At 42.0% G+C, this 14,577-nt stretch overlaps 2 protein-coding genes across 4 annotated transcripts; both read right to left on the reverse strand.

Annotated features, from left to right (window-relative positions):
- Positions 1 to 121: 121 nt before the first annotated feature.
- On the reverse strand, positions 122 to 7,348 carry LOC132259948 (segmentation protein even-skipped). Its single transcript, XM_059757792.1, has 3 exons — positions 7,216 to 7,348; positions 2,649 to 2,836; positions 122 to 815 (listed from the first exon to the last, which is right to left on the reverse strand). The coding sequence occupies exons 1-3, from the start codon at positions 7,337 to 7,339 to the stop codon at positions 282 to 284; spliced, it is 846 nt and encodes a 281-aa protein (XP_059613775.1). The 5' UTR covers positions 7,340 to 7,348; the 3' UTR covers positions 122 to 281.
- Positions 7,349 to 11,407: 4,059 nt separating this feature from the next.
- On the reverse strand, positions 11,408 to 14,492 carry LOC132260550 (spermatogenesis-associated protein 20). 3 transcript variants are annotated; one of them, XM_059758752.1, is made up of 4 exons: positions 14,240 to 14,492; positions 12,172 to 14,171; positions 11,814 to 12,104; positions 11,408 to 11,641 (listed from the first exon to the last, which is right to left on the reverse strand). In XM_059758752.1, exons 1-3 carry the CDS (start codon positions 14,305 to 14,307, stop codon positions 11,857 to 11,859), a joined length of 2,316 nt encoding a protein of 771 aa, XP_059614735.1. In that variant the 5' UTR covers positions 14,308 to 14,492; the 3' UTR covers positions 11,408 to 11,641; positions 11,814 to 11,856. The 3 variants fall into 3 exon arrangements, with proteins under 3 accessions (XP_059614735.1, XP_059614734.1, XP_059614736.1); XM_059758751.1 differs by having other exon boundaries at positions 11,408 to 12,104; XM_059758753.1 differs by having other exon boundaries at positions 11,408 to 12,104; positions 14,236 to 14,492.
- Between the last annotated feature and the right edge of the window lie 85 nt (positions 14,493 to 14,577).

A 14,577-nucleotide genomic window follows, 5' to 3' on the forward strand; every position in this document is an offset into this window, starting at 1 on the left:
GTCTCAAGTGGCGATCCGTGTAGTGTCAACAGGGTGAGAAGATGAAAGAGAGACGCACAGAGGAGCTCCTTTTGACCGTCGAGTAAATAATGTGACATCTTCGAACAATGCGATTTTCATGTTTATTCCAGTATTTTACACTAAAATGGTAAAATTGCCTCCTCAATCTCGCTCGTACCCTAATTTGGATCACCTATTTTTCTTTTTTTTATCTTTACAATTAGCACATACAGACTACACTCAAATACTTCCAATATCGGCTAAACACTTGGGAACTGTATTTACATCTCTGACTTGTAGGGCTTAAATAGCTTTGGTTTCTCAGGTAGCTTCGGCAGGCTGGTCTGGCAGCCGCCCAGGTCCGTCGGCGGCTGCTCGGCTATGCACTTGAGCGGCTCCAGCTTGCTCATGTCGGGGCTGAGGGAGACGCCGTCGGAGTGTGGCGACGCGGGGCTCTGCATGTCGTGCGGCGGCGGCGTGTGCGGCGGGTGTGTCATGGGCGGCGTGTAGTCCTGGTGGCTGGGCAGCATGGAGCCCGGGTAGGGCGGCATGGGCGGCCCGGAGCGCTGCGGAATGGGGTACGGGGCGTAGCGGTAGCCGTAGGAGAAGTGGTTGGAGGAGAGCTGCGGCGAGATGACGGGCAGCTGCGGCAGCAGGTGGTGTCCTGGCGGGTAGCCGTACGGCAGGCCCACGGAGTTGGCGGCCGCCTGGAGGATGGAGGCGGCGAACGCGGGATCTGAGTACACGGCGGCGTACGGCCAGGCCACGGCGATCCTCTGCCGCTTGTCCTTCATCCGTCGATTCTGGAACCACACCTAGAGAGCGACAGAGAGAGAGAGGGTCGTTTAGAAAGCGTCCTTGGGCGGTGGGAAGAAGTCACGATTGCTTCTGGGAAGGATGTTTGCAGTCGGTAGACTAATAAGCTCTGCCGCAACTCGTCATGGTGCGTCTTTTTTATTATGCCGTGTGTGTGTGGAATACTGGACAGCCTTGTCACATGATTATTAATTTGAGAGATTTCTTAGCAATATTGCACACACACTCTTCTTCCCAGACTCCGCATGCCATCAAAGCATGACACAAAATGATGACTTTAAAATTACAGTCGTGCCTTTTTCTTCATCCGGCCATTGATGGTGTGATAAAAATGAATCGTGGTGGTTGAAAACAAAGGCACTTTTTGACTATGGAAATTGATGAAGAACACAGAGGAATATCGAGGTTTGGTCACTTAGCACCCATGTGGCAAAGTGTTATTATAAAATGTCTTTATTTCGGTAGCCGCGCTTTAGCCATCACTTGCCAATTATACATATTTTATTAACTGCTAACAGCTTATTTAGAATTTCGAGTTATACCTCTTGAAAAATATAATACATTGTAACCGAAAAGTTAAACTCATTATCACATACATTGAATATCTGTATGTCTTCTCTCTTTCTGTCTCTGCTTCTTGGATGCCCAATAAATGCCCCGAAGTGGCCTCAGCATATCATATTGTACCGTCTTTGGCCGGTGTGAGATCAAAGGCACAACCATTGTGTGAAGCATCATAATCTTACCATTGTTTCAATTAGGAGAGTTTATTCCTCACGAAGCGGAAAAAAGGAAACCGTGAAATTGCTCCCACTTATTAAACATCGTGTAAAGGATTCGATCAATCGTCTTCAATTTCTTCAGCCACAATTTTGCGCCTCACTGTAAAATTGTCTCTTCAATTTATTCCCCCCATTTTGTCTTTTTTTTCTTTTCTTCTCTCTCTCACGACGCTTTGACGCCCACAAGAGGCAAAGAGCGAAGATTTTTAGAGACCTCCTAAAAGAGGAAATTCGTCGGAAAAATTGCCTCTCACTTATGTAAAATGAATGACTGTTTATATTCCTTAGCAGTTAAATCATGTTGGTATTAAAGTGGCACTCAATATGCCTGAGAAACAATTATCCAGTGTGTTTGAGACGGCATGGAAAAATTAGTTTTATGGATTTTTTTTACCACATTTCACACCTCCAAACCTCGAAAAATGTCACTGTGGCTTTTTTTATTCATACCAACTGTCGAATTGATCATCTTTTCACTCAACATTTACTCCTAATGAATTCTATTTTTGTCCACCCGCAAACGCTCCAAAATCATTCTCTTCTCCTTCAAGTTGTCAAAAATATCGTGAGAATTTTATATGAGAGCCTGTGAAGGAGTTCTCAAGAGTCTCATTGGTCGACAGACTGTCGAAGGGAAGGGTTTTTTGAGAGTGCCGGAAGTGTTTACTTCTTTTAATGGAGTATTAATTGACGCCAGAGAAGAAAACTTTTATCTCAATGAGCCCATTAGGCACATGTCATTGATAATGCCTCGGATTGCAATTAATCCTCACCCAATTATCCTACACAAGGACGACTTTAAAATGCCAACTCTGGCGATGCCCAACAAAGATACTCATTGCAATTTTATGCTCAAACATCCCTTAAATTGGCCAAAAAGCATGGGGAAATAACTTTGATTCTCAACTGCGATAGAAATCAATTTGGTCAGATTGCGAGTGTGATTTTTGCTCAAGTGTGCATAAATTGTGATATTTTACGGGTTTTGGCAAACTTCTTTTGCAAAACATCCCCACACAGTTGAATAAATAGAGAGTATGGAAAACCAACCTTTATTGTGGATTCGGGTAAATTGAGTTGAGCCGCCAATTCGCATCTTCTTGGTCGTGAGACGTAGTTTTCCTTAAAAAATTCCTTCTCTAATCTCGAGAGTTGATCCCTCGTGAATGCCGTTCTGTACCTTCGCACCGACGGATCTGCGGGAGCATTTTGATTGTCCGTGCTGGAATTTGAGCCATCTGCAAAGAGAGACAGTTGGACAATCTTATTTACAGCAGATTTGCAAGTTTAAGCAAGTGAAAGTGTTTCAATTTATGCAATATTTGGTTCACAGCTTTGATTTTCTGCTGATTATTTTACTTCTATTGTTTTATTTCTGGATTTTTGATAAATTTAAGACTAAATAACATGTTAAAGTAGAAATTCTAGTGCTTTAATTGAAAATATTGTGTCTTTTTATTCAATGAAAATTGTGATTTTAAGAAATAATGCTAAAGTGAAACATAACCTCAATTTTTGTTAATAAACTGTTTCGATTTTGAGTTAGAAATAAAAAAGAAGATAATTTAAGCATTCTTAGGGGACGAAACTCCTTAAATATTGTATGAAAACGTGAATTTTAAAATTGTGAGTAAGATTTCAGTTAGTTTTCGGTTAGATTTCAGTCATTTTTGAGTTAAATCCCAGTTATTAATTGATTTTAGTCTTGTTTTCAACAATCCATGAAGTCTGAAGTTCTAGAAAGTGTCAGGAAATTGTGGTGTACAGATTTAAGGCATATTATCTTCCCCGTGATTTGTTGTAATTTATGTTCAATAATATCGTTCTTTGAATACAACAGCAAAATTTAAGGGAAAATCAAAGTGAATTTTTATTGAAACTTCTTTGTTGTATGTTTGATTGGATTGAACAAGATAAACAATAACTTTCTTCATCGCTGATCAGCATACATTCTCCTTAATATATGACCAAATCTTCTCCGACACGAAGCCAGAAATTTCCGATACTTTATGCATCAGGCAGAAAAGGAGTTCCTCGTCAGCCAGAAGGGAAATCAGGCTATCGGACTGTGTGAGAGTGCTGAGCAATTTGAAGTCGGGCGATTGACCAGTGTTAATATTTGATGCCACGAGAAGCGAAGAGACAGCAATTGTGTCGCCCTCGACGGAGGGAAAAGCGTCTCTTCCAGCTCCGCTCGCACGTCTTTTCCCCGGTTCCGGAGGTTGCGCGCGAAGCGGGAAGGAGCCATTGAGGGCGGCGCCAGAGAGTGGTGAAAATGGGATTTTGTCTCAAACGTGAAAATCTTCTATGCTACGCCTCCCGAAAATGGTGAAAGAATGGCTACACGGTGGATTTTTCCCAACCCAAGCAAGCACGTCGGCGGCGGGGTTGTGGAAAATGGCCAAAGAGGGAGACCGTTTTTCGTCGGCGCGCAAAATTCAAATAATAATGTGCCCAAAAGGGAGGGTGGAAAAAAAATATACATTTTCCTCCCGGGATTTCAGTCAAGCATTTGGGGAAAATGAGAAGCCATAAGCTGGAAGCGAAGGGATTATCTGAGCCGGAGAGAAAATAATAAAGGGCGACCGGGGAGAGGGTGAAAGATGAAAATCAGCAGGTGGAAACTCTGCGTGTGACTCATGTTTGAGTCGGTGAAAAAACACACACACACTGGCAATAATGTGTCGTAATCGAATTTTCGTCCTAATCTCCTTAAAAGGTGCTCGAGTGGTAATTGGAGAAAAACGGGCTGAGCAATGAACTAAAAGGATTAGCTTTATGCTGATTGCATGTTGTTCGGCAGTCATATTTTTGTGCGAAGGATAGAATTTATTGCATCTAACGGGACTCGGTCAGTCTAAGGAGAAATTTATTGTTCTTGAAAAAGAGCCTCAAACCCCCAAAGTCACCCAAAAGACAGACCAGAGATACTGAGAAAGGAGCCCCGAAACAGGCCAATGTTGGCCGCGCCGAGGGAGAAAAAGTTTTTCAAGGCATCGCAGCAACTTTGATTTTTACCGACCATTTATGACTTGTAAATTATTTTATTACACCATCATTAGGTACACCATGGGGATTTTTTTTATCTTTTATCACTATATTGACAATTATGTATTACTAATTTGGCATTTTCGACGCATTCTGCCCACATTTTTTTCCCTCCCTTTTGACAGTGAAATTTCGCTGAAACCAATTCACGCCATGAATGCGCGCCTATTAAATCATTTCCGGATTTCGACCATCTTCCGACAATTTTCGTGGCGAGAGAGATGATCCGGTGGGAAAAAGGAAGAGCGATTAAAAGTGTTGGCGACCAATTTCCGTGCGCCACTCGAGTTGAGGAAGGAAGCCAAAAAGACAGAAAGAGTCTCGTTGTCTAGTCGATCTGAAGTGGAAACATGCAAAAATGCCTTCTGATTTGCCGTCTTATGAGCCCAAAGTGGATTTCTTTGTTCAATGTGTTGCTGAATTAGCTGAGCACGTGTTCCTAATACACTTATTTACGGTAGAATATTTGAGACACTGGAATCTTTACCAGTTTTTCCTCTCAAGCTTCGCAAATAAACTTTTCGATTTTGGCTAGAAATAAGCTGTCTGATAAAATCCTGAGATTATTGGACTGAAAGAAGTTATCGACACTTATCGACACTCATTGGAAAGTTACTAATTAGTCCTTTAAATGTCAGTTTTAACTATTTTTTCCCATAAAATTGTGCTAGAAAAGGAAATGGCATGCAAACTGTATCGATCAAGAGGGAGATAATATGCCTGAAATTTGTACCCTACTTCCGAACACTTTCACAATTTCTCTGCAGGATCTTCAGCACTTCAGACACTTCAGAACGCCTAAAAAAGGCATTTTTCAGTGCTTTTTAGAGTTTTGCCTTCAGAAAATGCTTTAAAGAATTCAGAACAACTTTTTAGGTTATGAATTAAACTTAAAAATTCCTTTCTGGACTAATTTAGAACTTAATAAACTAGAAAATTAGTGAATATAGTGAATCTCTGAATGCTCCTACAAGATATTGAGGTTGAATAAAAGAATAATTCTTCTAGACTGAAATAACATTTTTTTTAAGGTTATGATTGACCTTAAAACTTTCTCTCAATCAATATCAAATTTTTTTTCTATAAAAAATGCTCAATTCTGTGGAGAAAAAGTGTAATAATCCCATTTTAAGCACAAATTTAATGACTTTGAGGGTTTTCAAAGCGACAGAATCTGTATTAAATCAATCACATAACCTAGAAAAGCAAAAATTTGTTTATCTAAGTAATATTTTTTAGAAAATGCCTAAATTTGTTGAAACTGAAGCTTTTGCTATGCAAATATTCCAAATATTTGATCACTTCCAATTCCCAAACACTTCCACAAAGCTGTACACCACTTCTGACTTTAATATCTGCCCCTTGGTATCGATAACTTCAGCGCAAATGAGATAATGCGCTAAGATTCTTACGGCGTTATCGCACGATTTTGTTACGCGTATTAAATTGACAGAGTCTGAAGAGTGCAAATCTTTTGATTCATCACCGCCTTTATTCTCTCGTGTGCAGGAGTGAAATCAGCCGTTCTTAAATTAACATCTCTTATCCTGAGCATCATTTCCCAGTCTGGATGACTGTCTCTAAATGGTAAATCAAACTTGGAAGCCTTCACCATTTCCGCTTTTGCCGCGTCGCGGTGAACCCTTCATCAATTACCACAAATTATTATCGGTTATTTGGCCCCCGAGGTGATCTGGACGGCCGAAGCAAGGAAAAAAAAAACGTGTTAAAAGAGGCTGCGCGTGTTTCAAACGTCGCAGTATTTTGAATTCTTTAATCGCGTAAAATTAGTGTTTGCTGTTTCTGGTCTTTCGTGTAAATTAAGACCATTTATAAACTAATAATTCTCGTTTATACGAAAGCTTGAGAGACTTTAAAAATTCATTTAGCAATATTAGCGCACTCTTATTAACTAATGTTTGTGGGCTTTCTTGCCGAAAGAGAGAAACAATTAATATTCGGCATTTTCATATGCCGCGCAAGGGTCGTAAAATATGAAAAGATGGAATGTGCTCATCTTGATCTAGAGTCACGAGAATTTTATTTAGTTTTTGGCCAGCAATATAAATGCTATTTCTGTTCTTTGCACAGATTTCTCACACTTTCACGAGTTGGGCTTTAATCTTTAAAATTCTTCTTAATTATTATCGAATGCCGGGCGATGAAAGTTGATGATCAAGTGCAATTACTAGGCTTAAGATGAATTGCTGCAGGTTTGCTTTTGGCAAGGGTATTTCAGAGATAATTTACACTTGGTTTCTCGGAATGAATTCTTAAAATAATTAGTGATGAACGATCTGTTAATTTTTCCGAGAAAAAAAAGCCTCAAAACGCTTCTGCAAATCTTATGGGCAGTAATTGAAGATTCTTGGCGATGTGTTGTAGAGTTTTCGTACATCATTATAAGGACATTTCTTACCTGTGTAAAAATTTCCCTTAAGCCTTTAATGATTGTAAACTTAATCCTATTACGACATATTAGGAGGGATTTTAGCCAGTGCAATAAAGAGTTACTTGTCGCACGTGGTTTCTTACGGTTTTGGGTGAGCGTTTTTGGGGTGATGCTTACCGTTTAGTGGCGGCGTGGGTGGCGGAGTGGAAGACTTTGTGTATTGCGAAGGCATCAAATCAATGATAATTTGCTGCTGATCTCTCTTGGGTGTGTTGAGGGAATATGCATGGAATCCTTGCATTTTTCTCTGTCCACCTCTTCACTGTGGCGCGAAAAGGAGGCTCAAAAGAATGTCCACAGAACAAACACACTGGCTAGAAAACGTCCACAGGTTCTCGCTGAAGGATATTATAGTGTCTGAGGGTTGGGAGGATCACTCTGGAAAATGTACGAAAACTCGATGATAGGCGAAGGGAGAGTGAACAGACGATCGCTCGCGTTCGACCGACAAGAACTGGTCACTGGCGTGGAGTGTTCGGCTGGCTGAGCGCAGTGAAGTCGGCGTTGGGCAGGCAGGGATGAGTCTGACTGAGGGGCGGAGCCTCGAGATGAGACGCCAGCCAATGGCGGACGAGTGAATGGGGCAGAAGTGCGCCCGAGATGAATTGATAAGCGACTCTGGTGGATTCGATAAATATTTTATCCATTTTATATTCAGCAACATAGTGGGGAGTTAGCATATAATCTGAAATAATGTTTTAAATGAGGCGAAATGTACCATATTATACGGGGAGCTTTATTCCAACTCCAACGAGGGTTGGTGGGGCGGAAATACCCGGCCTGGCCTCCGCACCCCCGCCGCTCAGTTATTAATCATTGAGGATTTTATAAGCGGCAGCGCCTTTCCCGTCGGAGAGACGCGCAGCAGGACGAGAGGAATGAGGATATTGAGCGAGTCTGGGACGGGGAGGAAAGGATGCATTAAGAACATTTTATGAGCTTTTATTCTCTCCCCCCCACAACCCCCGAAAGCTCTGCCCCAGCGCCAGGGCGGAAAATTCCATCTACACAGGCATATATATGCAACGTACCGTAATTGCTCCATATATAATTGTTATATATTCACCGAGTTTATCCCTCGCACCTTCCTTCACAAGCCAACCCAGAGCAATTTTCTGACAATTTATTATTGTTGGCAAAGTTTTGCCGTTGATGGCACGAGAGAGAGAGAGAAGAAGAAGCGGAGGATATTTGATTAGGACATTTATGAGCTTTATAATCGACAATTATGCTGCTTATGTACAATTTCAAACTGTTTATTATCTGATACGTATCAGAAGCCAACAGATAAGCACACCCACTTTTGCCCGAAATTCAATGCAATTTATATGTTTATCCAAAAAAGTGTATGTCTTCATTTTGTTGTGTGTTTGGTTATCTTTTGGACGGGCTTTTCTCATTCGCTTTTTGGCGCTTTTATTAAATGCCAACGCATTTGTATACCTTGACGAGGTGATTTTCCCTCTCCAACATCTTTTCTTCCCTTTCTCTCTCTTTCACGCGTGGCGCAATATTGGACGAATATATGTGAGACTCTTTAGGGCGAATGGATGCTTTTTCTCCTCTATTTTCACCATTTTCACAACGTAATGAAAATCGCTAATTGGATCATTTCATGCTATATATTTTCTCTGCGTCCTTTTCACCAGCACTAATTGGAAACTGTGGAGGTTTTTCCACCAGATAATCAAGATATTTTCCTCGGCGCTCCGGCACATTCAGATGCCGAGGAATTATTAAGACACCCTTTTATGAGGTGGGAAAATTATCCAGAGATAAAATGTTTATCTTGGAGCCTCTAGAGTGACTTTTTACCAATTCCTAATTCATAAACACACACAAAACACAATTAATAAGCACCACTTTGAGCACGATTTCTCCACAATTTAGTATGCAAATATGCCCTGAGTGAGAATTGAGATGCTTCTTCGTCTCTCTGCAAGGGGCAGCTATTGTGGTCGGAAGTGGTGTACAATTTCACGAAAGTGTTACGGATTAGAAGTGTTAAAATCGTTAAAATATTTTAAGTATTCGCACTGTCTAAGCTTTTTTTCAGCAAATTTAGGTATTTCCCAAAGTTATTTTGCTAAAAAAATAGAATTTATTGCTTTTTTAGGTTATGTGATTGATTTAAGACAGATTTTAGTGATTAAACATTGCTCTGGGAATAATATCTGAGATTATTTCTGTTTTTCTCGACAGAATTTGGCATTTTTGCTCAAAAAAAACTTTATATTGGTTGAGAAAAATCCCTAAAATCAATCATAACCTCAAAAATACATATTTCAGTCTAGAAGAATGTCTATTTTCTTAGTTATTTCCGCGGTTTGTGCCTTAAAGTGGGAAACTAAACTGAATTATCTTGCAAAAACATTGAGATATTCATTATATTTATTCATTTTTAAGTCTGAAAGAAATAAAATTAGTCAAAAAAGGGTTTTAAGACCAATTTCATAACCTCACAATTTGTTCAGAAGTTTTCAAAGCATTTTCAGTCAGAATTGAGTGTGAAAAACAGTTGAAAATGACTCTAAAGACGTTCATAAGTGTCCGAAGTGTTTGAAATTCAGCACAGAATCTGTGGAAGTGTGAGGAAGTGGTGTACATATTTGTGGCACATTATCTCCCCCTTGTCTCTCTGTACATAATTTGAGGATAAATTTCTTCGTGAGGCATGAGTAATTTACCGAAAATACTTTATAGACCCCGCGAGAGTGAGAGAAGATAATTGCTGGAAGCCCACTGAAGCAATTTGAAGACGCTCTGAGCTGATTTTCCCGGCGCGCGGGCAAAGTGAAAGTTTCCCTCCGCCGTCGGAAGTGGCGAAGTGAGGAGAAAATGCGCGGCGGCGACGGAGGAGGAATTCCAGGGCAGGGGGAGGAGGACAAAGAGAGTGCCTGTGTTCCGAAAACCATAAAAATTAAACTGTGCGGTTGAGTGTAAACTGAAGTTTGGAGTCCCGCATCTTCAACACCCCATCGATATAGTTTACCACCCCCGCGGTGAGTGTTGTCCTCTATTTTCGGTAGTTCCTTCCACGAAGAATTCACAACATTTTACGCCTGAATTAGGGAAATACAGCAAAACAGTGAATTTCTCCAATCCCTGCCGGTCCCGCCGCAGTCCTCGGAGGTGGAGCAAATGGGCATGACATTCGGCCAACAATGACGAATGTCCGCATCGCCTTTATGGCATAGTTTCTGGCCTATCGGTAGCAATTTAGCATGTTGGGCGAAGGCAATCGCTCTGCCACGGAGTTTCACAGGACAACCAATTTCTGTGAGATTGTAAAATATTTACTAGAAGGTCGCTATCGATTATTAAAAATACGTCCTCTTCGCCTCTTTCTTTCTCACTCTGCGGAGGCCAAATGAGGCATTCACTCCTGAGCCAAAGGATCTCAGCGGAATGTTCAATTCTCTGACTTTGTTGGACAAGACAAGGAGGAAATAATATGCCTCAAATCTTTACAACACTTCCTAACACTCCTTAACCTATTGAAAGGCATTTTTCATCGCTTTTCAGACTTCTTCAACTGTTTCTCACACTCAATTCAGACTTATCAGAATCTAATCTAAGTTTTGCCTTCAGAAAATGCTTTGAAAAATTGTGAGGTTATGAATTCGACTTAAAATATCCTTCTTTGACTAATTTTAGTCCTTCCAAACCTGGAAATTAGTGAATATAGTGAATCTTTGAATGTTTCTTCAAGATAATGAGGTTGAATTAGTCACTTTAAAGCAAAAACCGCGGAAATAATCATGCAAAGAAACATTCTTCTAGACTGAAATAATATTTTTTAAGGTTATGGTTGACTTTTAAACTTTTTCTCGGACAATATGAAATTTTTTCGATGAAAAATGCTCAAATTTTTCAAGAAAAAGAGAATTATTCACAGTTTAAACATAAATTTAATGATTTTGAGGATCATTTAATTACCAGAATCTGTTTTATATAAATCACCTAACCTAAAAATTCAATAAAATTGATTTTTTAAGTTAAATTAATTAAGAAATGCCTCAATTTGTTGAAACTGAAGCTTTTGCTATGCAATGATTTTAAATATTTTACTACTTCCACTTCTCTAACACTTCTACAATGTTGTACACCACTTCCGACTGAAATATCTGCCCCTTGGACAAGAGTTTCTCGTGTCAATTGCATCGATAACACTTTTCACTCAAATACATTGAAAATATCCTGAATTAAAGACCTGTTTAAGGAGGAAGGAAAGTCTTTTGATCGCGTTTAATTCTAGAAAGAGATTTTTACTCCGGAATTTCTCTCTGTGCTGAAAAACCATAAAACATCATATCAAATGCCATTTATTTATCTTCCTTTTGTATTTCCATATTTATCTGTTAAACAAATACATGTGTTTTCCTGAAATCCTTCCCGTCCATTGCATATAGTTGGACCTTTGCAAAGCTCAACACTTTCGACGCCTTATTGAGTCGTTTCGCTGCCGTTTCACTCTTCTTCTCTTTCACCCATCTTTCCGCAATGGTCATGGTCGTTTCGTAATTATTCCTTTTATTGAGGTCTCTGAGGCAGAGGAAAAAGGACACATATTTTGAGGGATTCATTTATTTATGAGGGCGCAATATAGTTGGGAAAATGCATTATTTACACATAAATATTTTTGAGAAAAAATCCCTTTTTGCAAAATCGCACATGCGAAAACATAAAACAATTTACTCTCTCTCAACTCTAACCTTTCGAAGGGTGGAAAAGAAAGGGGATTTCGGCGAAATTGCCTCAATTGCGACTTGTGTACTTTTCCGCCAAGATTCGCCTGACATTGTCAACACTCGTCTCAGGCGGCAAACAAGTCTGATTGAAGCAAATGTGCACTGTGGGCAAATTATTGAGCATCTTGTGTGTGTCCTTCTTGATCTTCGCAAACTCCTTCGCACTGTCCGTGTTCACACGGAAGATCGTCAGTCCGGGAATATAGAATTCTCTGATCACCTTGACAAATTCCATGCTGGCCTCATTGTCAGGACCTGAGGAGGAGTGTGAATCAATCAACATTCTGTCTCTCAAGGGCAAAGGATTAATCTCTAAACTTACCCACAATGACGATCTCATTCACGCCAGTGTCGTGAATCAGAGCCGAAGACATCATTTCCGGCAGCGCGTATCCAAAGTGACTCATTGCACTGAAGTGCTTGAGAGTGTTCTTGGCCTTATCGCGATAATCACTGCTATCAAAATACCCGCCAAGCAGGAGGAGATTCTTCACGCTCATGCTATTGCCCGAGGGTTCAGCGCCATCGTAGTCTTCCTTCATCCGCACAATCAAATTGTCCGAATTGGCCTCCGTGTAGAAATATCCGCCCTTCTCGGCGTCCCAGAACAATTTATCCTGGATGTCCTGCAAGTCTTTGGCGAAGAGCAGAACATCTTCTCTCAGGGAGAATTCATAGTAGTCCAGAAGACCTCTGATCATAAAGGCATAATCATCCAAGAAGCCATAAATGGGAGCATTAGAGGTGCTCTGCTCACTTGGTGAGTAACAAACTCTCTTCAGCTTCCCCGCTTCGTGGTCAAAGAAGTTCTCCTGGATGAATTTGAACAGTTCTCCGGCCACTTTGCCACAATCTTCCTGCACTGAAGACTCCTTGAGCGACGCCAGCTTCGACAATCCCGTCAAAACCAGCCCATTCCATGAACACACCATCTTCACGTCCAGATGTGGCCGCGGACGCTTGTTGCGAATCCCGTGGAGAAACTCATTGGCGATGCTGAGCATCTTCTGGAGCTCCTCAACGGATATTTTGAAGTGTTCCGCCGTCTTCTGCACAGATCCTGTGATCATGAGGATGTTTTTCGACTGAAGATGTCCATGAGGATCACTCCTGTGATCCACATTGCCCTCTTCCTTCGCCGAGTAGTGATGCAAGAAGACTTCCAGGGCGTTGAAGGAGAATTCAGCAAGTTTCCCTGCATTCTCCTCGAAAGCCTCCTCAATTTCACTCTGCAACCACGCATAGAAAGCGCCCTCGATCTTCTCCGGCGACGCATGAGTGGGAAAGGAGTCAGCATCCTCACCACTGAAGAATGCCCCTCGAGACTCCCTCAAATCACTGCACATGTACTCAAACACTCTGTCCACGACGTCCAGGAAGAGCTTCCGCGGCCTCATGCGATAACTATTGCAGAGAATCGTCATGAGTTGCGCCTGATCGTAGAGCATCTTCTCGAAGTGCGGCACGTGCCACTTCTGATCCACGGAGTAGCGCGAGAAGCCGCCAAAGACGTGATCGTGAATGCCTCCGTGGCAGATTTTCTCCAGCGTGTACGAGACGGAATGGAAGATGTCCTCGTCCGTCTTGCCGAGGAAGATCTTCGCGTGCAGAAAAGCGTGGAGGAGGAAATTGAGACGAGAGACTTCGGGAAACTTTGGCGAATGGCCAAATCCTCCCCAGACGCCGTCAAAGCGACCTTTGTAGATTTTCGTGCACTCCTTGAATTTCTCCTCAATCGCCAAGTCATCCGACGTGTTCTCAGCCATCTTCAGGCTCTCCTGCATTGCCGCGACAACGGACGAACTGAATCCCTCCAGCTCGCCCGAGTCTCGGCGCCACTTGTCCGCCATCCGCTGCAGAATCGTCCGGAAGCCCGGCTGACCCCAGCGATCGACGGGCGGAAAGTACGTTCCGGCCATGATGGGACGCAACTCAGGCGTGATCCACACGGACATTGGCCAGCCTCCGCCTCCGCTGGTCATCTGGATGAAGCTCATGTAGATTCTGTCCACGTCCGGACGCTCTTCCCGATCAACCTTCACGTTCACGAAGTTGTCATTCATCACCTTCGCGATTGTCTCATCCTCGAAGGACTCCTTCTCCATCACGTGACACCAGTGGCACGTGGAGTAGCCCACGGACAGGAAGATGAGCTTGTTCTCCCGCTTGGCCCTCTCGATGGCCTCCTGGCCAAACGGATACCAATCCACGGGATTGTGCGCGTGCTGCAGCAAATACGGCGACTTCTCATTAATCAGCCGATTTGTGTGCTCTCCACTCGTGGCCATCCTGATTCCTTGCCAGCAATTCCCCACACTTCCTCTGCAGACACACAAAAAATGCGCAAATGAGGTGGAAAACGGGAGAAAACAGTGGAAAATTGTACCTGCCTTGTGAAGTCACTCAGTCGTTGCGTGATCTTTGCCGCTAGTCTACCAGTGCTGAGAAGTCTTGCCATAACACGGCAAATTGCCAGTCATTCAACTTCTTTTCTCTCCTTGATGTCTCAACTCGCAAAAATATCCACAATCTCACCGCTCGTGTTGCTATTTAGCCGAATATTTCCATGCCAAAAAACACAACCGGACGCTCAGCTTCGCAGCTGATGCAACTTCACCTCTTCACTCAGCGAAGCGACTCCTTGCGGCGAAGAGCCTTACTAAGCTGTAATAAAATGTGTTCGGTGTAAAATTGACACCGAAAGATTACACTTCGTTTTTAACACTTC

The sequence above is a fragment of the Phlebotomus argentipes genome, unplaced genomic scaffold (genome assembly GCF_947086385.1).
Source record: "Phlebotomus argentipes unplaced genomic scaffold, Phlebotomus argentipes genome assembly scaffold_18, whole genome shotgun sequence".
Classification (NCBI taxonomy): Eukaryota; Metazoa; Arthropoda; class Insecta; order Diptera; family Psychodidae; genus Phlebotomus; species Phlebotomus argentipes.

Excerpts from the sequence above, each read along its gene's own strand:
- LOC132259948 (XM_059757792.1), bottom strand. The coding sequence starts at position 7,339 with ATGCAAGGATTCCATGCATATTCCCTCAACACACCCAAGAGAGATCAG. Across the intron at positions 2,837-7,215 it reads ACCCACGCCGCCACTAAACG|ATGGCTCAAATTCCAGCACG; the intron begins GTAAGCATCACC and ends CTCTCTTTGCAG. Across the intron at positions 816-2,648 it reads TACCCGAATCCACAATAAAG|GTGTGGTTCCAGAATCGACG; the intron begins GTTGGTTTTCCA and ends GTCGCTCTCTAG.
- LOC132260550 (XM_059758752.1), bottom strand. The coding sequence starts at position 14,307 with ATGGCAAGACTTCTCAGCACTGGTAGACTAGCGGCAAAGATCACGCAA. Across the intron at positions 14,172-14,239 it reads CGACTGAGTGACTTCACAAG|AGGAAGTGTGGGGAATTGCT; the intron begins GCAGGTACAATT and ends GTGTGTCTGCAG. Across the intron at positions 12,105-12,171 it reads GAATGAGATCGTCATTGTGG|GTCCTGACAATGAGGCCAGC; the intron begins GTAAGTTTAGAG and ends ACTCCTCCTCAG.